The 27195-nt window shown below is 40.2% G+C and overlaps 3 protein-coding genes across 4 annotated transcripts; 2 read left to right on the top strand and 1 right to left on the bottom strand.

The window, feature by feature from the left end:
• Positions 1-642: 642 nt before the first annotated feature.
• LOC111219432 (transmembrane protein 263-like) lies at positions 643-5998 on the top strand. The gene is made up of 3 exons (XM_022742110.1): positions 643-913; positions 2981-3068; positions 5227-5998. The coding sequence occupies exons 1-3, from the start codon at positions 905-907 to the stop codon at positions 5511-5513; spliced, it is 384 nt and encodes a 127-aa protein (XP_022597831.1). The 5' UTR covers positions 643-904; the 3' UTR covers positions 5514-5998.
• Positions 5999-7585: 1587 nt separating this feature from the next.
• Positions 7586-15550, top strand: hgh1 (HGH1 homolog). Of its 2 annotated transcripts, XR_002665015.1 has the most exons (11): positions 7586-7712; positions 9014-9136; positions 9644-9782; positions 9963-10100; positions 10645-10796; positions 11307-11407; positions 11940-12038; positions 12722-12813; positions 12905-13027; positions 13565-13967; positions 14684-15550. XR_002665015.1 is itself a non-coding variant. In XM_022742064.1 (10 exons), the coding sequence occupies exons 2-10, from the start codon at positions 9027-9029 to the stop codon at positions 13793-13795; spliced, it is 1185 nt and encodes a 394-aa protein (XP_022597785.1). In that variant the 5' UTR covers positions 7586-7712; positions 9014-9026; the 3' UTR covers positions 13796-14602. The 2 variants fall into 2 exon arrangements, 1 of the variants encoding a protein (XP_022597785.1); XM_022742064.1 differs by lacking the exon at positions 14684-15550 and having other exon boundaries at positions 13565-14602.
• Positions 15551-25054: 9504 nt separating this feature from the next.
• Positions 25055-27195, bottom strand: LOC111219429 (coiled-coil domain-containing glutamate-rich protein 1-like). The gene has a single exon (XM_022742107.1). The coding sequence runs from the start codon at positions 26751-26753 to the stop codon at positions 26061-26063; it is 693 nt and encodes a 230-aa protein (XP_022597828.1). The 5' UTR covers positions 26754-27195; the 3' UTR covers positions 25055-26060.

A 27195-nucleotide genomic window follows, 5' to 3' on the forward strand; every position in this document is an offset into this window, starting at 1 on the left:
AATTTGTCACAAAAAGATGGTTTATTGTTATAAGTTAATTTCCTTTGAGACCTGAAAAGAGGAAGTTTATACTAGTATATGTTAATTGTGTAATTTTGTTTAATTTATTTTCATTCTCTATTCCTTTTCTTTGTTTAATAGTTAGGTAAACAACGTATATGGGAAAATATCTTTTTTTTTACTGTGAAATAAAAAGAATTTTTTTTTTTTTCATTCTTATAGTTAGAAGAGTCTTTGAGGATTCTGAAAATACAGTCAGAACAACAACAACAACAACAAAAAAAAGAAACTGATGGTTACCTGTGTTACTAAAATGGACTAAAATGAATTCTATGCCATAACATGAGAGGCACAAACTGGGGCTAGGGCCAAACCAGATCCCTAAAAATAGACGATCGCAGGCCATGACAACAAAGACCAGTTTCCTGTCTTCTACCAACTTTATTCTTATTCACTCCTAACGTCTCGTCCAGCACATTAGATTCACTTTTATACTCGTTGTACCACCTCCAAAAACTGAAGAAGTCCACCTCGCCATATTGAGGGTTTTAATTTGAAGGTTCTAAACGGAAGCGCAGTGCGTTCCAGTGTGTGTGCGTGTACGTGTGTACGTGTGTGTGTGTGTTTGTGGTGAAGGCGCCACGTCGGCAGAACCACCAGGGTGAAAAGAGACCTGCGTAGCTCTGCCTGTAACTGTGAGTGAGCAGAAGTTAGAAAGCTGTACATTAATGCGATAAAGACGTGAAAACCGAGCAGAAAAGGCCGCTAACAGTCAGAGCAGCGGGTTTCACCGAGAGAGAAATTATTTAAATTAGAGCAGAGTTTGGCTCGGAGGCTGAAACAGAAGCTACTCCAGGCTCAAGTTTCTCTGCCAGGTGTGTTTGTGAGAGAAACACAGGGAACAATGGTGAAGGTAAGGACTCATCAGCATCTTTTTTTTTTTTAACAATAAAATGTGTGAAAATGTGGTTCACAAACTGCGTGTGAGTGATTGGATTTCAACATTAGGCAAGTTGCATGACTGCAGTTTTGTAACAGTCGGCTGTGTGAGTGATTATGTGGAATTTGAATATAAAAACAGGTCATTTTACCAGTAGTGTCCCCTTTAATAGATGTGGCCTCTTTGCTTTCCTTGAAAAATAAGTGTCATTTTCTGTCCAGCATCATTAAAGGGAGGCGTCACAGCTTCCTGCAAATGTTTGTCAAACTCTGATCCAGCAGTGCCAAAATTTAATATAAAAAATCCAACATTTTTATTAGATTTGACTTCCAGCTCGAACAGTGGTAACATTTATCAGAAACACAGATAACCTGCTGCAGTAGCTCTTAACCTTGGGACTGGGCCCCTTTTTGTGGGTCACAAGAAAAAAAATGGGGGGTAGGGTGATTCATTTCAAAGCGAAATAAAATTTCTGTGTTTGCATTACATGTGTGAAATATGGTCTAAATACATGACATTTTAGAATCAAAGAGCCATGGTTTAGTTGCAGTATTCACCACTCTGTAGCTTCTCACCGACTTGCGATAAGAGGGAGGCATCTCTTAATTTGAAGGGTCACAGGTCAAATAGGTTAAATACAATGACCTACAGCTTGTCCACCAGTGCATTGGATCTCCTTCTGGTGCTGCGGCCACCTGTTGGGTCTTTCTTATACTAAATCAAATTGTATTTTACAAGCAAAATATAAAACATAAGAGAAAAAAGGGAGTAACTCAGGTAAAATATTATTTTGAAAAAAGAAAATGCACACAAATTGATAAATGCACAAAACAAAAAGAACCAATGTTAAATAAATTGCCTCAATAAGGTTGAGATGAATAAGGGGCCCCAGGTTTTTGGAGTTTAATACGTGTGCCAGATAATTATATATTCAGGTCTAACCCAGAGTCGGCTAGAGAGGCAGAAAATTGTATCTGTACTTCAGTTAAAATGGCTTCATACTTTTGCACAGAATGACAGGGTGTGAAAGAGATTTCCCTTCCTATTTATATTTATGTGTATGTATAAAATCTAAATATGACCTTGATGATAATGGATTCAACCCAGTCTGGCATGAGACTTCATGCCAGAATTTTGTGACAAGAGCACAAATGGGGAGAGAGGCCACGAGTCTGTGTTTTACATGTAGGACATAATTAAAAGGGCTTTGCATTCAACTTACTGCACACAGAGGTATGTAGTTCTGTTATAGCCAGCTTTTCTAAGAAGGGTTAAAAAACACTTTATACAATTTAAAAAAACAAATCAGCCAGGCTGGTATCAGCTTACTGTATATTTATTGGTATTGTGTTACAGCTGAAACAATGAGTTGATTAATCACTTAACCCATCAACTGAAAATTAATCAGCAATGATTTAATTTTTATCATCAAAATTCAGCTGTTTTCTTTTCCAGCCAAATATCCAAAAATTCAAAACTCATTGGTTCCAGCTCCTCAAATGTAAATGTGCTGGTTTTTATCAGCCACTCAACTGAATATCTTTGGGTTTTGTTCTGTTTTTAGGACAAAATATAAAGATCCATATCAAGATATCTTGTATTTACTACTGGCCGATATAACTTAATTGGATTTAAAATTTTCAAAGATACTAAAGTGATATACGGTACATTTAGGCTGAGTATCATTTTAGTATATAGGCAATAAAGCTGAAAAAATGACTTCCGAAAAATATCATTGTCATATAAGTAGGGCCGGGTATGAAATGACGGGACGCAAGTACAGATACAATACCTGAGTTTGAGTACCAATAACAGAATGATGCTTAATTAAAAGTTCTCTCAATAAAATATAGTGTAAAATTTGCAAAAAATTTTATTGAAATCTGGAATGATCTGATCAGAGAATAAGCCAACAATTAATGAATGTGACTGGATAGTTGATGCTAGATTTCAGTTTGTGACAGGTTTGATAGTCACTGCTACACACGGAGTATTATTATTCAGAGTAAAGAAAGTCTGGGATTTTCCTGTGTTTTCCAGAACGTGAACAACGTTAACGTGGAGCCCCAGCCGGGGACCAGCGTGGCCTTGGACGAAGCTGAACCCGCCTACAGCCAGTCTGCAGAGGGTATGTAGCGAATCCCCCCCCTGGGCTGCATCTAAACGCTGAAACATCAGCAGGGAATATGGTGCAATCTGTGCTCGCATGTTGCCCGCTGCTATTTCAGTAACTGTTGGTTTGTCAGGGGAATATGTTTGTTTGTGTAAAAGTTGCTGCAGCTTCAACCTGCTATTTGTGTCCCAACACTGAGACGCTTTGCACCAGTTTAACCCACCATGCTGCTCTCAGTCAACATCACTGTTGTTATTGGATGAAGCGTGATTCTGTCCAGCATTCCCATCAGGTCGAATGACGGTTTACTCACCAGGTGACTTGTAGAGATCAGAGCCCTTCAGGGCAGTTGTTAAGAAATCACAGATTTAGCGCCTACGACACCCAATACCAAGAGTTTCGTCTCATGTCAGTGTTTATTAGCCATGCCAGCGACATGGCTCTAGGGATGGTAAGGTCGGTCAGTTGGTCCATCACTTTAGTCCTGACTGAAATGAGTCAACAAATATCAGATGGGCTTGAAATGTGGTACGTACGTTCATGGTGCCCAGAGAATGAATCCTGATTTTTTTTTTTTCCCTCTAGCACCACTAACAGGTGAAAGTTTTCACTTATCCATTCAAATATTCCACTTCTAGTGACCCTGACTTTTCATCTAATGTCATCAGGTCAAATATATAATTAGTCCAGCCCTTTGGTTTATGACCAAACACCTGCAAAACCGATGACATTCCCATCAGCCTCAGTGGTGCTTTTCTTCTCATGGTAATTATACGTAACAAATTTGAACTAATATTAAGTTAATCTTAGCATACTAAGATGGTGTGCATGATGAACATCATACCTGATTAACATAAGCATGTTAGCATGCTGGCATTTAGCTCAAAGCTCTGTTGTGCCTAAGTACAGCCTCACAGTCACCAGCATGGCTTGGGACTTTTAGTCTTGTTAAACTTAGCACAATTGACACCTGAATTTCACAGCCTCAGCAATTAGCCGGGGGAAACCTGGTCTTTAGGGTTTGGGTTGGGTCGGGTGCTATTTCTAAAAGCTCTACCATGACTTCACACCAGGTGTGAGACATTGGCGGCACATGGGAGCCACTATTGTTCAGACTGCACTTAGTAGGAGCTGTGCTACAGTGTCACTGTCCTCAGAAGCAGCTGACCTCTCAGCATCACAGGCAACACGCGGACAAACTGTGTTCACTGAACTGACAAATATCAGAAATTCAATGGATAAGTCTGCTGATATTTTATATTTGTATTTGTATGTCAATAAATCCCACGTGCAGACCAAAGCCAACAACAAATTGATCAACTGACAATTATAGTATACATGTCCAAATCCTGATAGATCTTATTCCTCTGTGCCATAGAGCTCCATTATTGTCCAAAAACAATTAAAAATGCATCAATGCTACACACTGTTGCACTGGTTGACGTGTTCCCTGATTACCATGAACAGATGGTAGTTTATTTGGATTTAGTCCAACATACACTGTCCTGCTGCTGTAAATACTCACTAGAACAACAAATGTCTCTTAATATATGGCTGAAAATAGTCCCCAACAAATCCACTATTTCCCCCTGCTTTAGTAATGTCTACTAGAGTGACAGTGACCAGCTGTTTCAGGAAATATCTGAGCCCTTTTTTAAATAAAAGTGTATGTTTGTGAGGTATTTTTAAAGATTTACATCCTCAGTAGGAACTACTGGGCTCGGGACTGACTGCCACAGACAGGGTAGGGAAGTCAGAAAGCATTGAGAGATGGACTAACACATTGCTGAAATGGGTGTTTTTATGAGATGTGTGGTCAATAAGAAAAATGTAGAATATCACATTAAACATTAAAGTGGGCTCCATTATGATTATACAGGAAGAAAACAGGATAGATTTCATCTCCACACCCTTGTAGAAGTAGTTAGTTGGCCGATACGAAGCAACAAGGTTCTCTCTACATGTCGTTACATGTCTGCAGGTTATTTCATCTCTTAGACGTTGTCCAGCAGCGCAGGGATTCATGTGCGAGTAGAGCTGAAACAATTAATTGATGAGTCGATCGTCATAATGAATCAGCAATTATTTGGATAATTGATTAATTGTCTTTGTCTTAGTTGCAGCTGTGTGTGTGATAGTGGAAAACTCATGCGTGTGTCTGGTTCGTTTACAGACTCTAGTAAGGACCATGTGGCGGCGCCCCCCGGCATGATGTGGCGGGTGACTGGCGGCCTCTTCAATGTCACCAAAGGCGTCGTTGGTGCCGCGGTGGGTGGAGTGGCCTGGGTGGGCGGCAAGAGCCTGGAGATCACCAAGTCGGCTGTGACCACAGTTCCCTCGATGGGTGTGGGGCTGGTGAAGGGTGGGGTGTCTGCCGTGGCCGGCGGCGTCTCCACGGTGGGTTCGACGGTAGCCAATAAAGTCCCGTTCACAGCCAAGAGGAAAGACAAGGCTGAGTGAAGACGGCGAGGAGACGGATGGTGAAGATGATGATGATAATGATGTTGATTGATGATGGACTTGCCCCGCCCTGAGCCAACAGATAGAGGCCGCCAGCTGATCTCTGTCTGCCAATCAGACTCCACAGTGCCTTCAGACGCCTTTTCTCGGTCTTGAACATAACAGTCTTGTCACCATGCCGAGATCTAGACTCTGCTGCAAATACGACATTCAGTACCTAAAAGTTACCATGGCAACCCAGAATTACCAGCAAGAAATGCTGAGTCATCTAAATGCTTCATACAATCCTTGCCTGACCTGGAGTGGGGCTTGTATGTCTATTACATGGACCGGGATCCACTTCAGCACGTGGTGAACTTCTTGATGCTGTTGAATATTTTTATCTGTTTACAATCCAGACTGACACTCTATCTTTTTCTTCCCTCTTTCCAGTCTACACACATTTGGTGAAATGTTTTCTGAATTATGATGCTGATTTTTTTTTTTTTTTTTTTTTTTTTTTTTTTTTTTTTAAGTCTTATTTTGAAAAGTTATTGAAGTAATGTTGAAATCTGTGCGACAAGAATAGTGTGTGTTGTGAAAAATAAAATATTTCAACGTTGGAAGTGAGGCAGCAGTAGAGTTGTTCAGTCTGCATCCTTCACTGTGTCTGACCTTTATCCTTTGGAAAGAGCCCCGTGCGGTGTTTTTACCCAGCAGCCTCGGATCTGCATGTAGGAACACTTCTCTGAATGCATGTCTGAAGACTGTAAACACAATCACATGTACATCAACACTGGGCTGAGGTCATTCCCGCAGCTATATTATTGTTGAAATGTTTCGCATCACTACGTCTGAAATGTTAAAATGCTGCGTCGGACAAGTTGACTCTTTTTTTCTTTCTTTTTTTCTTTTTTTTTTTTTTAAGTTTAAGGCGCAAACCTTCGGCAGCATTTGCTTCATTGATGGTTGTGTGTGAGGGAAAGTGCCCAATGTTGTCTAGGGTGGTGAGTCAGTAAAGGTTGAACTTTACCTTTTCATCAGAAGTTGAACACTGTACTGTAGTGCAGGCAACATTCGTGAGCGTTTATGCAATTATATCAGCATTTCAATGCAACGTTTGGAGTGAGTGGGAGCAGTTGCTGATAAGACTTAACTATGTGAATGTCTTGTATGTGTTTTTTTTTTTTTTTTTCAATATATCAATAAAGTAGTTTGGAAGGTTAAGTATATCTCACATACAAACTGGAATCTGTTCCGCTGTCTGTGTCTGTTTCTGTGTGTGTGTCGTTACGAATGCTGTAAATTTAAAGTTCTTGTGAACAGATTATTACACATTGTGAGAATCCTTGATCCTTCCTCTTAAAATATTTTCAAAGCAGATTTTTATTAGTTCAAGAGATGGCAGTGTCAAAGTCCACCACTTTGGTCCAGACTGAAATCAACAAGTAGCAAACTACATTATATGTTTCTTGGATAGTATCAGATTATATGATTTTAGAGTTAAACTTTTGTCGTGACTTGGCTATGATACATGACTGACTACACGTTGGTCCCCAACCAATCACAGCTTGCCATCTCTCATGACCTGCGCGACGTCATCAGGAACCATATACCAATATGTGGCAAACGTCTCATATGCAATTCAATCAATTTTTTATTTCTTTATTTCAAATATTCCACATAAACAACAGAACAAATGAACACAACAGTACCTCCAGTTTAGAAACATAAAGAAGGTCAAAATACATAAGCCTCGATAACAAGATAATAATAACATGAAATATAATAGTAGTATGATAATTAAAATAAAATAAAACAATAAGAAAATGATATATTAAAATATACATTTAAAAATGCCAGGAAGAAGAAGAAGAAGAAGAAGAAGAAGAAGAAGAAGAAGAAGAAGAAGAAGAAGAAGAAGAAGAAGAAAAAGAAAACCTTTGTTCTGATGAGAGGGAAAAATAAAATCAGACGTTAGTGGCAGTGTCAGTTAGCTCGGTGTTACACTGGAGGGCAGTAACACCCAACCAGACCGTTTAAGGTGCTCGAAAATAGAACACGAAGAAGAAAAAGGCACCCAACCCGGAATCTGAGCTGCAGTTGGCAGTGTCCACATGTGCCCTGAGACCGTACACACGATATCTAATGCTAGTAAAGGAATATAAAAGACGTATAACAACGAAATGAAAACTGGACACTTCCTATAGCCAGTGAAAGGTAAGAAATCTTACTAGCATATGGTACATAGTTAAAAACAGACACCAATATGTGATTCAGGATGCAGTGAAGAGTTTAGCTAACAATTACAGAAAACTTACAGAAAATTTAGTTTCATAGAAACTTCGACCCTATGTGTAAAGTAGCTAAAACATTTTGGGTGTATTTGACTTAAGAAGCTCTATCGAACATTATGTTTAGCAAACTACTTCTGAAATAAGAAAGTACTTGAATGCGAAGAAGTAAACGACAGCTAGGTGGTAGCCTTAGCTTTTTACTATGTTGGTTGTATTGGGTTAAACAGCAGGTAAACATTTGCTGTTTTATGACATAGAGCTCGAGTGTAATGACAGTGTGGAAGGATAAACTGACCACAGTCAAAACATGGCGCATGATCTCTGAGTCTGTAACTAATGACGCATTTAATATAAAGCACAGTTTCTGTATTTGTATAAAATATTAACAGCTGTATAACACGGTAAACAGGAGAGTTACTCCTGTAACAGCATGGTAACACCTATAAGTCATAAATATAATTATAATACCTCTACGTGTTTTGCATGACAGGTTATAAGTTTATCTATGGTGCTATAATAGCTCAGTGACAGTTCACTGTCAGTGGATGGGAAACTATCACTTGTTGATAAGATTTGTGTGATTGTAAATGGTTGTTTGCTCCAAGTAAACAAGGTGCCATCAAGTTCAAACTTTTTGGCTTGTGACAGTAAACAGTGTCTAGTTGTGGCTGACGGATGTCTGTGAGTTGTGTGTCCCCTTTAAACTTCTCACATCTTTTCATTTGAATAACTGTTCAAGGCAGAAAGAGGTAAAAATATCCAATATTTTACAAAAAATAAAGAATTGGAAAAAAGTTTTAAAAATAAAGTAATATAAATTTGAATAGAACTTGTTTTCTCTTTTGTTGCTGCCCAATTAATCACATCACAACCCCTCCTCTTTGTCACAACCCCTCAGATTTGTCTAATGACTCTTTTCGGAGAAGCCTGACCCCTTAGGTTGGGAACCACTGGACTTCAATACCAAACCTCATACAAAGTAGTTAAAACTAGCTTCACTTTGAGCAGCTACAACAGTAAAATACAGCTTATACATTTATACTTAAGTATTAAAAAATCTAATTATGTAATATCCGTGTCTCTTCTAACCATCTTTCCGCTTAATGAGCACTTTTACTTGTGGTATTTGAAGAGCATTTGTTGGGCTGGTAGTAAGTATATCAGTCGTATGTTGCACTGTTTTGTGACCTGATGGTTGTTTGGGGTGTTGTTGCTGTTTATCAGACACAGTTGAAAGATGCTGAGTGACTCTGAGGCTGCTGAGCTGGTCTCCTTCCTGACCCTTGGTACACGTGCTGATGTCAAAGGTCAGGTCACGGAGTACATCCTGGGACTGTCTGGACACAGGTAGGATAATGAGGATGATGATTACTCCATTAATGATGTTGGCTATCAATAACATTGTGTATCTCATAATTATTGGTAAAGGTGTCAAGGTTGTGCTTACAAATGCTAAATGTTTATAAAGGTATTGGTATAAGTATAAAAACAGTTTTTTAGAGGTTTCTTTTGACGACAGATCAGCAAAATAAACAAGCAATAAAGAGTTTCTTCAGCTTGTTTTGCAATATAGTGCTATTATTACTATTCTGTTTTACCTGACACGATTTAAATTGTGCTGTTTTGAGGTTTATCGCACAGTATCTGTGGCTTTGATGTACTTTTATTGTTGGATGCAAGTGTAAATATTTGTTGTTAAATGTATTTTCTTTGAATATGGACCCTAGGAATAATAGTTGTTTGGGGTCCAAATAAAATAAATCAGTGGTTAGTCCTGCTCACGTTTGATCCGACTCATGAAGTAGCAAAACTAAGTCACTCTCTCTTTTTGTGTGTGTATGTGTTTGTTTTCAGGGATGGCTGCCGCTTCCTCCACTCTAAACCTGACTTACTTGTTGCCCTGTTTACGTTGACCTCTGACCCCTCTGTTGCCATAGTGAAGGACTGTTACCACATCCTCATCAACCTGTCAGCTGATGAGACTCTGCACCAGGTGAGGTTTAAATGAACTCGTAGAGATAAATTATTGATTATTAGTGACTGATCTGTGAGTGTCTCCTGTGAATAACGAATGTTTGACATTTGACAAATAGAACAAAACAACACGGATGATTCAGTGTTGATTTCAAACAAACACGTTACAGGTGTGTGTTCTTGGTTGTGTCTCACCCAGGTTTTGGTGGCAGATATTAAAGTTCTTCCAGTGTTGTTAAAGAACCTTATGGATCCAGAGTACCTGTTCTCTGATCAGATCTGTACCATCCTGACCAACCTGTCCCGCCATGAGAAGACCTGCAAGACTGTGTTCAAGGTGGGTCGCAGTGATGGATCTAGATATTTTACCTTGTGTAAACAGGTTTCAGCTGGGTGCCATGGGAAGGCAGTGACTGGACCCCACATGAAAACACATTCTGTTTCTGCAGGAAGGAAAGTAGGAAATAATCCCAAACGGAAATTCCAGTGTTGCAGTAGCCACTTCATATAAATCAGAAAAACAAGGATGTAGGTAACAAACAACACAACTAAAGTTTAAATTCTATACAGTAAGTGAATAGACTACATACAGTAGAGAAATAAATAGAAAAAAATTAGAAGAAAGACTTAAGATAGACCAATAGATATACCATATGCTGAATATAAGTAGCAGTTTAAAATTCTCCACAGTGTTCCCATGTTAACCTGCTGCTCTCTCCACGTCACTACTCACTCTAAAAGCCTAATACAACTTGACTCTACCATTTATCAGTGAGCTCCTGATCCACAAAACCTCTGAGGTGATCAGATCAAGGGCTCCTGCTTGTGCCCTCCTCAAAGTGCTGGATGGCAAGAGTTAAAATGTCACTTTACTGTTTCAGGTCCTCCAGGAGGAGGTGGGTCTGGCCCAGTTGGTGGAGATCTTCTGTACTGAAGGTTACAACAAGAGGGCGAAGCTCCACTACCTGGGTCCTCTGCTGTCCAACCTGACACAGCTGCCTGAGGCCAGAAACTACGTGATGGATAAGGACAGGTGAGCTGATGGTCAGACAGAGGATTTTGTAACTTTTCAACTGTAATAAACCGTCAGTCAGTTGCGCACAGTTGTAAAAGTGGGCAGAGCTTTAACAATCCACAAATTCCCTTTTTCACATTTCCCACCTCCTGCGCTTCCTTACAGCGTCAGTGAGAATTGAGACTGAGACTGAGGAGAGCTAGAAGAAATATGAGCTGATATGAGCTCTTGTTTCTCATTTGCATTCGCCATGCTAACCACACTCACTATGTGAACCTTACATCAATGGGCCACAGCTGCGGGCCTCCCAATCAAGACTTTCTGGCCCCCATCCTGATCCAAATCCTTAAATTTGGGGCATCTGCAGATACTGATATATATAGATACTGTATCCCATCCAATACTTATATTATATAAGCAATTAAATAAATATGTTTCTGGCACATTCAGGACAGATCCACTCGTTTTACACCTCTAATATTCGTGTGTGTGTGTGTGTGTGTGTGTGTGTGTGTGTGTGTGTTGCAGGTGTGTAGTCCAGAGGTTGTTGTCCTTCACTCAGTACCAGGCATCAGCGGTGAGGAGGGGAGGAGTCATTGGCACTCTGCGCAACTGTTGCTTTGACTACGGTGAGACACACACATGGGTTTTCAACCTGCGTCATGTTGTATTCACTCTGATCAACCTGCACCAGCATCTTGGAGGAGAAAATGCAATCAGCCGATCACAGTTCTTGCAGTCTCCACTTGGTAACCCCAATGTGTTGTTGCAATTTTGAGGAGGCACATGTCGTCTGTGGTGTAGCGTTAGCTGCCAACACACATAGCCTCTTAACACAGAAGTAAATCCAGCTTCATTTGATGTTTCATCAGTGGATCAGCTGGTTATCTGATATCACATTAAGACTAAATAGACTAGCCACATATTGAAATGGCATAAATGCACTGTAAGATGCATATGTAAGCTTTACTCCTCCCACTGTGTCCACTGTGAGAACAGCAGCTGGAGTGAAATGACACCTTTGACTGAGACCTTCAAATGCAGTTTAATTACACAACTTGAGAAACTTGAGAGATGCCACACAAGGTATTCAGCAACGTCTTTGTAAAACGTAACAGTACGTCCAGTCACCTGATCCTGACCTCACCTCCCTCTGTCCAGTGCATCATGAGTGGTTGCTGAGTGACGCTGTGGACATCCTGCCCTTCCTCCTGCTGCCGCTGGCCGGTCCAGAGGAGCTGTCGGAGGAAGAAAATGACGGTCAGAATGTGTTTCTAATAGTAAACCGTTTCACTTTTTCATAATTCACACAGGGTGCGATGCACTGTATTCATTAAGTGTCTCCACCATGTTGTCAGTGTTGAACTTACTCGGCAACTATACTGACACTTTGCACAACAGAAATGAGGAAACTTACTAACAGTTTAACAAGTTGTCAGCTGTCTTTCTAAATGAGTAAATTTAAAGGGGCACTCCACACATTTCTATCCATGAAGCTCAGGTTCCTCACCATGCTTAGTGCTACTCAGCCCGTTTTAAAGGCCCTTCATTGGCTCCACTTTCTTTTCAGAAACTTAATTCTAATTTCGTTCTCATTCAGTCATTGAGCCATTTCGTAAAACAAGGAGGGGAGGGAGATTTCTATTCTCTCCAAATAAAACTTTTGAGCTGTAACAATACAAAATATTAAAGCCCACTGGGTCTCAAATGGCAGTTTGAGGAAGGTTTTCAGAACCCAGCAACCCAAAACAGCAAGAACACAGTTCGACCATTCTGGCTTTAATTTGTTTCTGCTCAGAGTCCACCTGCCATGGACACAAGTCTCAATACAAACCTACTCAGATTCTTTTCCAAACAAAATGTTTTTAGTTTATCTCGGCCCAAACAAGCCGGCCACAGTTCCCATGTTTCTGACTCTTAACAGAAGTTGATGTGATGTTCAGGTCTGCCTGTGGATCTTCAGTACCTCCCAGAGGACAAGAAGAGAGATGAAGACCCCGACATCAGAAAGATGCTGGTGGAAACACTCTTACTGGTACAAACTCAAACTCAAAGACTAACAACACACACACGTCAATAGACCCATGTTTTCCTGCTGAGCTCTTCACTGTTTGTCACTCGTGTAGTTGACAGCCACCAAGACCGGCCGGCAGACGCTGAAAGACAAGAACGTTTATCCGATCATGCGAGAGTTTCACCGCTGGGAGAAGGACGTCTATGTTGCAGCAGCCTGTGAGAAACTGGTCCAGGTAGGAGGGATCTACCCACCAAGCTAATGTACAAAGGTTTTAAGTGGCATAAAGACTTCAGAGTCTTCCATAACACTGAGCTGAACATCTGGGTTTTTAACTGTTACATCAGACAAAACAAGACATTTGAATTTATCACCCTGCACACGTTTTTATTTTCTAAAACGTTATCGACCTGTGATTGATAGAAAAGGTAACTGACATATAAATCAATAACAAACATAATCGTTAGTTGCAGTCCTAGTCACACAACACAACACAATAGGTCTTTTTCACAAAAGTCATTTTGACATGTTGAAGCAGGAAAAGCACACGTGTAAATAATGTAATGAATGAAGGCTGTATTTGATTTGCTGCTCACTCTAAAAGTTAACAATTCGAATTTAACACAGTTTCAAGGAAACCTGAACATTATAACCTTCATGTAGCTGTGGTTTATTGCAGGTCTGTTGTATAAGACTGTATTAGCTTTAAACAGGGGTACCTAATGAAGTCTGATACTGATCTGTCCTCTTTGCTTCCGTCGCCTCCCTCCAGGTGCTGATCGGTGATGAGCCGGAGCAGGGGATGGAGAACCTGATGGAGGTGGAGATTCCTGAGGACGTGGAAGTGAAACTGAAGGAGGCCGACGCCAAAGAGCAGGAGGAACTGGAGAAGGAGCAGGAGAAGAGACAGGAGGAGGAGGAGGAGGAGGAGGAGGAGGAGAAGAAGAAGAACAGTGATGCAGAGCGGACAGACAGAGAACAGGAGAGTGGACTGATTCAGTAAAACCTGTTTTAAACCCGTAACATCTCAGGCTCCATCAAGACGTCTGTCATTCAGACAGTTAAATGTTCATCACAGCTTCGTTCAGACCTGACAAGACATTTACAGAAAGAGACACAATCCTCTGAGATGACTGTCAGCTGCTCTACAGAGGGAGCTGAGCTGAAAAGAAAACGTAAGTAATGATTTAAGAGAAGAAGAGTGTTTCCTGTTCTGTCACAGGCTGCACCAGTGATGAATTTCAAAACATATTTTTTGCTGTTGAAGCTTTAATTAATGACCATTGAGATCATTTCTTAATGTCTGACAGTGAGGATGCATATGTTAAGTTGGGACACACTCACACCACAAGGAAAGAAAATAGACTTTTATAGACTGATCTGATGAAAAACCTTAATTAAACACGGCTCACTCAGTGTTTCATGTTTATTAAACTGATTTTATTTTCTTTGTGCGTTTAAAAAATGAAGATTGACTAATTTATAATTCAAAGTATTGCAAAAATGTACACCTTCATTACTTAGATCACTACAGAACAGGGTGCAGTCTGGCCTCCCGAGGACCGAGTGTCTTCACCGTGAGATCTCACCTTCTGGTTTTTAGGGTTGAGTTGCTCCTTAACACCCGGTTTTCTTTTATTCCCACTTTAAGAAGCTGCAACTACTTTGTCTGACAGAATCATAGATTGTATATTGTGTATCATGATGTTCCAGCTTTTCATTGAAGCTATGAGATGTTTACTCTGAGTGAAATATTCCAACCACAGACTCCATGTTTTCATGGAAATATAAATAATCTACATGTCTGCTGCATTTGTGTGATCATTTCATCAACAGAGGAGTTCAGATTTTTATAAAAAAGTATGTTTTTATCTTCTTTCATCTCACGCAGACGGTACTGAAAACCTCTCACTGATTCCTGGTTTAAATGACACTGATTGACCAGAAGGGGGCGTCGGAGCATTTACAGTTTCTGTCACTTCTCACTGACGCTGATCTGAAACCGGTCACTGCACTTCTGCTCCCCTCTCCGCAGAGGTTCATCTTTACCTTGAAAATTTGAGAACGTCACATTTAAAACTAATTTCACTGTACGACCCGGTTGAAAAGCTTAAAGCTGAATCATTTTAATTTAAGTTCAAATTATGTTGCAACTTTGTATTTTGTATTTATGTCTTTATTAGTTACTATTCTGATGTATTCAGATAATTCATACACTGTCAGTATGGAGATAACTGCAGTGAACCTGAACGTTTACATGAAATGAATTGAGACCAGATCAGACGAGAAACTAAAACTAAAGCTGCCCTCAGCTCTGTGTGTGTGTCCTCTGTTCTTATGCCTTTGTGAGGATCGGTTTGACTTTAAACCATTTAGACTGAGGATGTTTTTGACCAGCAAAGTCTCATTTATTTGGGTAAATGAGAAGACTTTTGAAAAGTGAGGACATTTCTGAAAAGTTTAAACCTTTTTTGAGAGAGAAGTTTTAAAATAGACCTCTTTTGAAAGTGAGGACATTTTGTCTGGTCCTCACTTCTTCAAAGGCTTGAGTGATGGTTCAGATGTGGTTTTAGGTTTAAGGGTAGACGCAGGTTCAGTTTTTTGTTTTGGTGTGTGTCAGCAGATTAGCAGTATTGTAGCTGGTAGAGGAGCAGAGGAGCTGCTGAGATACTTTCTGTAACATTTAAAAAGGAAATGTTAATAAAAGGAATAGGGGCATTACAAGCACAGAAGTTGAACAGTGTGTATCTGTGTGGCTGCTGACCAGGTGTGTGTCTTTATCAGCGTCTTTGTGAGTTTTTCCACCTCAGCACAAGGTCAGAGCCAAACTGGATCTACAATCGATGTCACTTACACAGTGAAGGGAAAAGGACCTTAAGCTCTGCAGGTTGAAATAATTTGGTCCGTCTAAAGTTCATTTACTTATATTTTATCATATTAAACATTAACCTCAGGGGGAAGTTATTCTTCATTCTATCTAATCTGCTGTCAAGTTAATCCATAGTTACTAAACAGAACTATGTCAAATGAATGGCTTTAAACATTAGATTCACATCGATCCTTTAAATATATCTTGTTATACTCAGTGATTAGGTCAGCCCCTATATTACCTATATCTGATGAACTATCTCTATCCTCAGAATTAGTTGCTTTGAGCCACGTCTGCTCAGAAGAACTTGTGTCTAAAAAGACAGATTTTCAGTTTTAGTTTGACGTCTGCAGGGGAGCCGCTGCCTGGAGAGCTGCATGTGAATCAGACTACATGTCGAGACCGAACACACTGCTGCATTTTTGTTCACGAGAAGGTGACGACAGGAAGGAAAAGAAAGGCGACTTGTGTTGAACGAGGGCTTCGGTGTCTCTGTGATGTTGTGAAACCAGGCAGGTCTGTGTGTGTCCCTGCCAGCCAATCAGATGCTGAGGTTTCCTGTTTCACTTCCCCTGTGTGTACCGTCACAGTACACACATGAAATACGTGTCAGACGTGACCTACACACCAACGGTTGTATTGTTTGTGTTGTTGGATGGTACATCTGACACACTTTGATCTCAGCTGGGTATTAACTGAGTACACGCACTGCAGCACTCTTATTACTCAGCTGCTTACTTTATAATAAGCTCTTTACAACCAACTGACCGATGATACTCTCATGAGATATGATGCAAATGTTACTTTATTTTATTATTTATCACTGACTTTGCATCCATTACTACCGACAGCATGGCTGTCTTGAAGAACGATGCACACTTTTCTCTTGCTGCTGTGAGTGCAATAACCACAATTTCATGCTGCGCAACTCCATTTACCCACCACCACACGTCCCACATTTTCCATTTATTTATTGACTTATACCAAATTTGTGAAAATGAACTCACATGTTATTTCTTGGACTTATTCACTTTGTAATTTGTTGATTATCCTTCATGAGCCTTGGTTCAGAGAAAGGGAATATTAAAGTAAAGTGTAGCCTATAAAAAAAAAAACAATACTGAAGTAATTATCTCACATCAGGTGGTTTACTGCATTAAATTTGATAACCAGATTATTCTGATTACACTGTGGCCACAAGTATTTATTATTCATGTTATGGACAATTTGCACTTCCTCAGATGTAAACTGTGTGTTGTCAGGATGTCTGTGAAGCAGATGGAAGTCGTTGCTGTGAAGCTCGGACCAGCAGGAGGAGCTGTGACCTCTACCAGCTGGAACCCTCAGCATTCACATACCAGGATTCATTTAGAAAAACGGATCAAATAAAACATACAACAACCGACCACTCGGCTCTGAGTGTCCCCTCTGGTATGTCACAATACAAGAGTGGACCTCCTCTCTCTTCATGTCGCTTCAACATGAATCTTACTGTCAACTCTTGAGTGTGTGTGTCTGTCATCCTGCTCTCTCTCTCTCTCTCTCTCTCTCTCTCTCTCTCTCTCTGTGTGTGTGTGTGTGTGTTCTCAGTCTTGTGTAACATTCACCACGCTGCTGAAAGAGAGACAGAGATAAGTTGAGCTCATGCTACCAGAATAACAACTCCCTCCCTCTGCTCTCCTGAATTGATCTCCTCAGTGTGTGTTGTACAGTTTGCGAGGCTCCCACACTGTGGATGTGTGAACTGTTTCCTGCTGGTCCACTGACCTGGCAGCTTTTCCATGACATGTTGAAGACTGGAGGCTGGTTTATGAAAATGTGCGTTAATGAGGAATGTGTGTGTGTGTGTGTGTGTCATTCTCAGCACATCATATCTAGTTTATTTAATCAGTACACAAATCGAAACGTTATGAGTTTATGTGTCGGTGCTAGATCTTGACAAAAATCAGTGTATGAACCGTCCCAGTGCTTCTCTGCAGCACCTAATCTGGTGTTATGCGGCGACCTCATGACAAGACTCCAGGAAGTCACTAAACACTTTTAACATGTAACTACACAAAATCACACTGTTTTTTTTTTCCATTTCTGTTCACATATAGATTAAACACATTCAATCCAGGAAACCAAACTTTTTAGTGCTTCGTTGTTTTGCTTAATGAAATTTTTGAACTGAACTTTCAACTCCAAGGAGACAAATAGTTTTGAGCAGAAAAAGATTGTTTCTGCTCACAGTATGTATCATGTATCATTGGACAAATCACTTGTATTATTAACAAAATACATCAGCATCTGTGATCATGTACTGTAGGCTACATGTAAAATAAGTGTGGACTTTCTCTTAACATACAGCAGTTACAACAAATGTTTGTCAAGATTTGCTGTTGACATTTTTGAAGATTTACTGAAACAATGGGCCCTTGATTTCAGACTGAAGTAGACAAAAGCAGTCTCTCATTTTAACCGTCAGTGTTGAAAACTGCCACCAGCAGATTGTGTCAGCTGAATATCCAGCTAAATAACATTCGTCTTAAATATGTGTTTGACAGCTGTTATCATGCTAACTCAGCACCGTGTAATGATGCAAAAAAGACTGAGGCTAAAACTAACAAGTCAACATCCTCAGTATCCATGAAGAAGACACGAAGGAGCAGCATTGGTTAGTTAAGCCTGATATTATAGCGCAGTTGAAAACATACATGAGGCAGTTGTATTACTGAAGAAACAGACAATAAGTTATTCAAATTGTGCTTTATTGTTAGTACTTTCATGTACCTCTGTTAAACTTTAAAAGTGTTTCGTCAACCGATTCTCAAAGTGAACTGAGTGACTCAGTAGCTTTCAGCAATGGAGCTGCTCACTGCTCATTAAAAGCTCATTAAAAAACAATCATAATCTGATAATGTCAAACATAATCTGTGGTAAACAAGAGGCCGCTGGGCCATTAACTTCATGTGCAGTGCTTGTACGGGCATATTCTGTACCAAAGTAAATGAGGCAGTTTAAAGACAGTCTGACTCAGCCCTGAACGTCACAGTGGTGATGCCTTCACTTACTGACGTACATACTGAAATGCATTTGAATGGAGGAATAAAGTGAACGAATTACATAGTCAGTGACTGGAAATCTGAACTGAACTCAAGGAAGCCATTCAGATCAGCAAAGTGATTTAGCAGTAGGTTAGTAAACCTCCCTAAATCCAAGGAAGATCAGTGCAGAGATGGAAATGTGTCTTTGACGTGGCTCACACAGGTACGCAGAGAATCAAGACACATTTAGCAGAAATACACAGATGAGCTAAAACATTGTGACCACTCACAGACGAAGCGAAGGGTGTTGATGATCTCATAACAGCGGCACATGTCAAGATCTGGGAAATGTTAGTCAACGTGTTGGATGCAGGAGAAATGGGCAGGTGTAAAGACCTTAGTGACTTTCTTGGCGAATAGAGGAATTAAGTTTGATGCTGAATTTGCAACGTTTCTTTTGGACATGTAAGTAAAGAGCTGTTAATGCTAAAGTTGGCGATGTAGCAATAGTAAAACTTACAAATAGCTCCTTTAAGAACAGTTTGGCTGTAAAGTGCAAATATGTGCAAGTGTTAGGGTCGTAATTCAATCAAAATGTGGTCATTGTGTTAATGGAAGTTGGTATGAATGATTTTTTTTTTTTTTAATGAGCCCTGCCTGGAGTCCAGAGTTGCACCAACAGAGGAACACCCCCGTCTAGCGGATGGTGAATGTGTCAGTTGTTTTTTTCTTGAGAAAACTACTAGAAATGTGCAAAAATGTAGCTTCCAGTACAAGTTATTGATTGACATTAAACTTTAAAAAAAAAAAAAAAAAAAACCACCCCACAACTCTTTTGGTACCTATAGATCTGCCAATGTGAATGTCGTATGAACTTCAACATCTTTAATTGATGATTAATGATTGATTCTGGAGTTTAAAGCTTTTTTTTTTTACATTAAATCCTGTTTAACTTCAGAGTAGAAACTTTGAGACTGAAGCTTCTCATCAGAACCATGAGACTAAAGTTTACACAGAGACAGAGTTCAGAGGTGGAGGCCCACTGCTGGTTTGTCATGCTGCTGAGCACTGCTGTCAGTCAATGTGTTTTTCTGTGATCTGATTGGCCGGTTTGTGTACTCAACAGAGAAGTCTCCACCCCCGGAGAAGACGGCTGTACTTTTCCACTCCAAACTGAGTTTACTATCCAACTCCATCCACTCCTCCTAGTCCTCCTCCCTCCTTCACTTCATCTATTCATAACACACATGCCCCCCTACCCAATCACACACACACACACATACACCCACACACACACACACACAAACACACACACACACACACACACACACACACACACACACTGAGGTAATGGAGGTTTCGTCCTGGATTTTTGGTACAGAACCACAACGACTGGGGTTACTCTCTGATTGGTTAAGAGCTCTGCTGGGAAAAACAGCAAACCAGTATTCTCAGTTTCAGGGTGGTTTCACTGCAGATGGTCTGAAATGTGACAATATTTCCATCATTTGGTTATGTATTTGTTTTCTGGAGAATTTTTCATTTCCACTTCCTGTGAGGAAACACCAGGCGTGACCATGGCTTGTCTTTCCACACATCTAAAACACTTACAAAGTTCATTGTTTCCATCCTCTTATATCTGAATTACTCTTATTTCTTACTCTTATTAATAGCAATTAATTATTCGCAGAGGGTTTCAGCATTACAAGTCTTCATGTGTATCAACTTGGTTAGAAGTAAACATGACTCAACTTTGGATCCAGATTGGGGAATTCTTAGTCAAATAGTGTTTCCTTATGTGTCTCCCATATTACAGAGAAATTCAGTCTGTTACAGCCCTGGTGTATTGACGCAGGTCTCAGTGATGACAGGTGTGGACTGTCAATCAATCATCACAGGAGATTTTGTTTTTCTCATTTTTTTATTTTAACCTTTTTGCCGACAGCTGTTAGTAGGAAACAATGAGAGAGGGAGAGAGAGGGAGAGAGAGGGAGAGAGAGGGATGGGGGATGTAAAACGTCAACATTTACTTTACTTTACTATATAAGATGTGTGTCCTATATTCTAAGATAAATTGACATCCACCACAGCACTTGCTATTAGAAGATTTCTTTTTTTGACAAATGAACCTCTGCTGTCTAAAAACATCTGGCCTACAACTGCTGTTTTCAAAGACATGAACTAGCAGCAGCCCCTCGATTCATTGGCCACCTCCTCTGACGAGTCTTAACTTAAATCGTCAAAAACGTCGGGTTTGTGGGAAATGGCGTTTGTTAAAGGTCGTTAAAAATTGTGTTATATTGTATTATGTTGTATAACTTAAGTGATGTTAAATCAAAAATGAGTAATGATAAAAATAAGGAACCTTTCTGACTTACATTCAAACATGTGACTGATGTTGCAGAGCCTGGTCTTGCCAGGTTATTACCAGACCATATTGTTTGCTTATTTTATGTCTCTTGGTGTTCTGCTTGGTTAACGAAAATACCCGTTCCAGTTCTGGAGTTTTAGGTATTTGCATTTAACAAATATCAGTGGAATTTGTCAGTTGAAGATTAACAAATGTCCTTTTGGGGAACTTTGATTGGCTGCACTGGCTGTTAACCGTGGATATAAGAAATTTTTCATGGGAACGTCACCATACATTACACACATAATTATTCTTCAGTATATAATGTCAGTATTTTATATTATGCTTGTGAGTTGAGAACCTGATAATGAACCACAACATCCCCATTTCAGATTTGGCAGGGGAACCTTTGTTGAATCTCTCTCTACCAAGTTTCAGTCAGTCTCTTATAACGGCCTAAAATAAAAAAGAATAAAAATAACAAGAGAATTTCAGCATGTATGTGGAAAATGTTAGCCCTGTAATCATATGTTCAACTCTCATATACTAGGGGTACAGCTGTTTACATACTTCGTGGTCTATTCAAAAGCTTTAGTTGCAAAACTATTTATCTGATCATCAACAAGTTAACTTCACAGTTGAGCCCCATCCCCCACCCCGTTATTCTTTCTTTATTCACACACACTGACATGATTCAGGATCATAAAAGACAGAAGATAATCATTCACATCTACAATATTTAACTTTATTTAAACTCACAACTCGCAGTCTCACAGATTTCAACAACCAGTGTGTGTGTGTGAGTGTGGGTGTGTCCGGGAGCTTTCTAACCGTAGTTCATACAGTAACTCTGTCTGTACTTGTTGTTGGACGTCTGCCCCTTCACCAACCAGTCACACTTGTGTGTGTATGTGGTCCAGTTATTTCTCATACTGTGGGGACCTAAATCTGTTTAAGTCACATTATGGTGACTTGTCTTCCTAATGGGGATAAAAAGGAAGTTCCTATTATGTAAGTCATCATATTTTAAGGTGAAGACAAGTTTTCAGGTTTGGGGTAAGGTTAGGACTTATGTAAGTTTCAGATTTTGACAGTGAGCTCATGTTTAGAAAGTGAGTTATAAAAATATATTTGGAAACTGAGGACATTTTGTCTAGTCTATCGAAGGGCTTAGTTCAGGGTCAGAATTAGTTTTATATAAAGGTTTAGTCGAGGAAATAGATTATACCAGTGAGGGTCCTTACAAGTATAGACACATACAAATGTTTTTGTGTGTGTCAGCAGATTAGCATTAGCCCAGCTAGCTGTGGAAGTGTTTGCAGGGTACTGATCTGCTTTCCATAATCTGCCACACACACCTCCTTACTGCCATGGTCTGTGTGTGAGTGTGTACACATACACTGACTTTACAATGTGAGGTCCAGTTTAAGTTTTAGATCAGTGTAGTGTTGGTTAAGGTCAGGGTGAGGGGCTGGGAATTAATCAATGAGTGTCCTCACAAAGATAGCTGAACAAATGTGTGTGTGTGTGTGTGTGTGTGTGTGTGTGTGTGTGTGTGTGTGTGTGTGTGTGTGTGTGTGTGTGTGTGAGAGAGAGCCGGCTCACTCTCTCTTCCTGTTTGGCAGTATCAGCTGACCATTCAGAGGCAGCATTATGCAACAACAACTCAAACTAGAAGCTGCTGCTGACTGTGACGGTGGAAGCAGCAGAAAGTGGAAACAGGAGCTACAGTAGAAACAACAGAGACAAAACAGCTGTGACCTGCTGCAGTGTCCCTGAGCAAGGCACTGAACTGTTGGTGTGTGTGTGATAAGAGACAGTGCAAACAAGGTCAGTGTGACTGTCTGTGTGTGTGTGTGTGTGTGTGTGTGTGTGCGCGCGTGTGTGTGTGTTCTTAGTTAACACACCCTCAATATGGATTTCACCCTGTGCCAAATGAGCCAGTCAGCTGATCTACAGGTCAAAGGTCAGTCAGAACAGGTTAGCCCTGCTGCTGGCATGAAGTCACATCTTATCACATATGTCTTCTGTCTTCATAGCTCGGTCTTCAGAGTGACATTTAGGATTTTTATTAATTTAAGATTGTGTGAGTTATTCACTGTAATAATGTGAATGGATTAAAACATTGACTGCTAAATTAGCAACCTGTGCCAGAGCCCAAAACTCAAGGCACCTTAAAAGCTCGAGACTCCAGTGCACCATTTAATGAACATAATGAAATCTGCAGCAACTCATCAATCATGTCAAAAGATAATGGCTGTGATTTCCATGTCACTGACATGCTTTAGTACTTTCTCTCAGTATTTCATTGTTTCTTTTTTTCTCTATATTTCTTAAAAACCCACTTAAAATTTGTTAGATCCTGATAGTTTTGATTAATCTTTTGTTTAATCTGTAGGCCATAGCTGAATGTCTCAAGTTACAATTGTGTTTTCATACCTTCATTATTTACTGCGCATATTCCTAAATAATTGCATACTAAATCAGAAACACTAACGAGCTAATGCAAGATATGAAGTTAAAGCTAACAGAGGAGATCACCACAGCTCCCCTTATCTTAAGATAAAGCTAAATTTAGTTTTTCTCCCAAGCTGCACTGTAATATGTAATTATTAGAAAATATCATCATAAAGTCTTGGTAGTTGGCTTTGTTATTCCACATTACTGAATGACGCAATGGCTAAATCCAGCTACAATGACAAACTGGAGTAGCCCTGCAGCTAACAGCTAACAGCTAGCAGCTAGCATCTAGCAGCCAGCAGCCTGCTCACCTTGCTGAGCAGATTAGCTGTAACTACCATTACAGCCTCCGACACTGGAGGAATTTGGTGATTAGGTGTGCTCCAGCTAACTCCAAATGTTTTATATTGTACATTAAATTATTCTGTTGATTTTATTAATCAAAATAAAGTTGTTGTTTTTTTTACAGCTGAAAGAAGACATTTGGCTTCTAGATGCTGCATTTTCTTCTTACACTCCCTGAAAATTGCCTAAAGGCAGAGCACAGTATCTTTGTTATATACAAGACATTGCAACCTTTCTGTCTGTTACAGAGTTCGCTCATCAGCTGGAAAACTTTAAGCACTAATTTCTTATTCTCACTGTTTCTGTAGTTACTGCTCACTGACTTTGACAGCAGAATAAAAGAGCATGAGGATAAACCGGAGTTAAGAACTTACTTTGACCCGTTACCATTATTAGTTTATGACACACAAACACAAAGAGGCTTACACCTCCCTGGCCGTCCTGAGTGGGAGTGACCAGCCCACTTCACTTTATATAATCCACTTGAACTGCTCCGAGTGCAGGAACAATGACCGTGCCTCTTTCCTGTGTCGATTGCTGTCTGAAATCTCTGAACAGACAAATGCAATTATAATAATGCTAGTTACAAGAAAATATGGCTGTGATACAATCTAGAATTGACTCTATATGTATTTTCTATTACTTTAAGCAGCAACATACTGCTTGTACAAAATAAGATGAAAAGTAGCTAACATTTTTATTTACAATATACAATACAATACCTTACTTGGGCTAGGTGTAGAAGATTTTAAATCATTAAAATGGTTCAATCTTAATATAGGGTTAAGTATTTAGCGGCGGTGCATATGAATGCCTAACTGGCCACGTACCAGACTATTTATAGGTGTCTGTCCTTACAAGAGACCAGCGTGGGTTTAATACAATACAAAAGTTCTGTCTAAATTCATAAATCTGGTTCTTTTGGATCTACATAATTTTGGTATGTTGGAGCCAAGATGAGGACATGATAAAGTGAGATACTCAGAAATGCATTTCACTTTATTAAGAAAAAAACTTTTTATTCAAAGAATACAGAGAGACTATGTATTTGTAGGAGTAATACGCATGATAATTAAAACTGCTGTAGTAGATGTCAGCTGTTAATATTGTTCTAGGTGAAATATTTATACATGACTCATATTGGACTCTGTTTTTGTTTTCCTCTCTTCTTTTTTCAGGTTTTGTGAATATCTGGAAAAGTGTGTTGTGTTTTTTTAATGATGGAAAAATGAAATTAAAATGAAATTAACATAATCTATTAATTCATCTACCATGCAACTCAAAAAGTGTTTGATTTCTTATTTCTGTATATTTAATGTTACAATGTATTGTTTTTCTTTACTGCTCCACTCTACATATTGTCATGTAACCTGGTATTGCAATGCATGTGAGCAACACTGAGTATTTATTTTTTACATGGTTTGACTGTGTCACTCTGAGTTACCCTGATGACTCAGTGACACAATGGCCCTGCTGACTCTGCTAACGCTTCAAGAAGAACTCATCACTCTCATTTATAGCCACAAAGACAAAGATCACTCAGCCCCTGTTACATCAATAAGATATTTATTTGTTTGTTTTGTCTTTTTATTTTGTACAGTAAAAGGCCTTTTTGTTAATGACAGTCTGCATCAGCCAATCCTCTGCAGTCTAATCCAGTCAGCACGATTCTGATTGGCTGTTTGGGCTCACTCCCACCACCGAGCCCATCTCCCTTTGTGTGCAACAACAACAACAACAGAAAGGCAGCACTTTACACCACCGGGACACATTGTACATGAACCAAACATGAACTGTATAAAAACATCCATCTTAATAAAGTCATTTAATCTTGCATTTAGTTAAAGTTATTTCTTAAACCCAGAAAAATGCTGACAGGGTGAGATAATTCCACTTTCTCTCTGTGCAGTTTTGCTTGTTGTTTTTCTAAAGATCAGTGCTAGTACCTCAAAAAAAGACACCGTAAGGCAGATCACTGCAGGAATGTTAAGAAAATGACACTTGATTTAAAAGACATATTTTTAAAAAGTTTATTCCTGCTGGAAACTAATGGAATTATCTCAGTCTGTGAGCAGATTCTTCAACTTTTAAGGCTAAATGACTTAAATAAGAGCGAGATGTTTTTATTTTCTGTGAACATGAAGCAGAACAAACCTGTTAAGTCTGAGGTTTGAGTCTCACAATGCTGGGAACAAAATGGCTCCCTGAAAGTTTCCCTTCAGGATGTCAGGATGTCACAGAACTCAACAAAGTCTCTCTGCATGAAATTCTGGCTCTGCATCAGGTCGTCTTCAGAGGGGAAATACTGCATGCTGTCCTCCTGCAGACGCAGACTGTCCTCCTGCAGGCGCAGACTGTCTTTGTGCAGGCGCAGACTGTCTTTGTGCAGATGTAGACTGTCCTCGTGCAGTACCAGGATCTGTCCTGGTGGCGTTGTTGAGCCGTGTGGGTTGGGACTGTCTAGGAGGGCTCCTCTGGCATTCTCCAGGACGCCCAGGTATGAGTCCATGTCAGTGAGCTCCATGTCACTGTCGGAGCTGCTGCCGCTGTCGCTTCCCACTGAGTCGGAGCGCATGTGCAGCATCTGGTACTTCTCGTGCATCAGAAACTGGTTGGTGTTCTTGGGGGCCCTCATCCCCCTCGCTCTGTTTCCCTTAACGTTAATGGGTCGGAGCGACATCACCGGCCTCTGGAGGTGTCGGGGATGATGGAAATGATGACGTTGAGGGTGTTGATGGTGGTGATTGCGCCCTCTTGGCCTCCCTCCCCCTCCTGTCCTCCGCCCCTGTGGGCGCCCCCTGCAGCTCTTGGACCAGCAGTGCTTCCTGCGGCTGGCAGCGTCCCTCTGTGGAGCCTCTTTTCCATCCTGCTGCTGCTGGCAGCTCCTCCTGCTCATCATCTCTGAGAGCATTTTCTTGTCTTTCTTTGCAGTCGCCTCCCTTCCTCCCTGCCGCTCTCCTTCACATCCTCCTCCCCGCACGGTGGCCCACACAACAACAAAGAGAGGCTGGTTTCTGTTTTTCTGGCTCAGATCACAAATGACCTCCCTCTCACTCAGAGTCTACCTTTTCACTATTCTGTCGCTTTTTTTCTTGACCTCTGGCTTTGGCTGGTGCATAGCCTGCTCTTCCTCCCCCTGCAGAGGCAGCTTGCCTGATCGGCTGGCTCCCTGTCACGCCCTCCTCTGATTCTCTAATCTCTCTTCTTCACCTCTCTGAAAGGCAAATCAGCTCCTTACAGCTCTGATTAGTGAACTGAGGTGAGCTGTTGAGGGGTGTTAAGCGTCTTCTAGCTGATTTAAAGCTGGTTTTTTTTTTCAGAGTTTTAGGCCAGTTGCTGTAGTGCACTCAGCT

This window comes from Seriola dumerili, unplaced genomic scaffold (genome assembly GCF_002260705.1).
Source record: "Seriola dumerili isolate Sdu_G_001 unplaced genomic scaffold, Sdu_1.0 BDQW01000066.1, whole genome shotgun sequence".
In the NCBI taxonomy this organism is placed as follows: Eukaryota; Metazoa; Chordata; class Actinopteri; order Carangiformes; family Carangidae; genus Seriola; species Seriola dumerili.

Coding starts and splice junctions, on each gene's coding strand:
- LOC111219432 (XM_022742110.1), top strand. Junction 3,069..5,226: donor CTACAGCCAGTCTGCAGAGG/GTATGTAGCGAA, acceptor GTTCGTTTACAG/ACTCTAGTAAGGACCATGTG.
- hgh1 (XM_022742064.1), top strand. CDS start 9,027: ATGCTGAGTGACTCTGAGGCTGCTGAGCTGGTCTCCTTCCTGACCCTT. Junction 10,797..11,306: donor TACGTGATGGATAAGGACAG/GTGAGCTGATGG, acceptor TGTGTGTTGCAG/GTGTGTAGTCCAGAGGTTGT. Junction 12,039..12,721: donor GTCGGAGGAAGAAAATGACG/GTCAGAATGTGT, acceptor TGTGATGTTCAG/GTCTGCCTGTGGATCTTCAG.
- LOC111219429 (XM_022742107.1), bottom strand. CDS start 26,753: ATGCTCTCAGAGATGATGAGCAGGAGGAGCTGCCAGCAGCAGCAGGAT.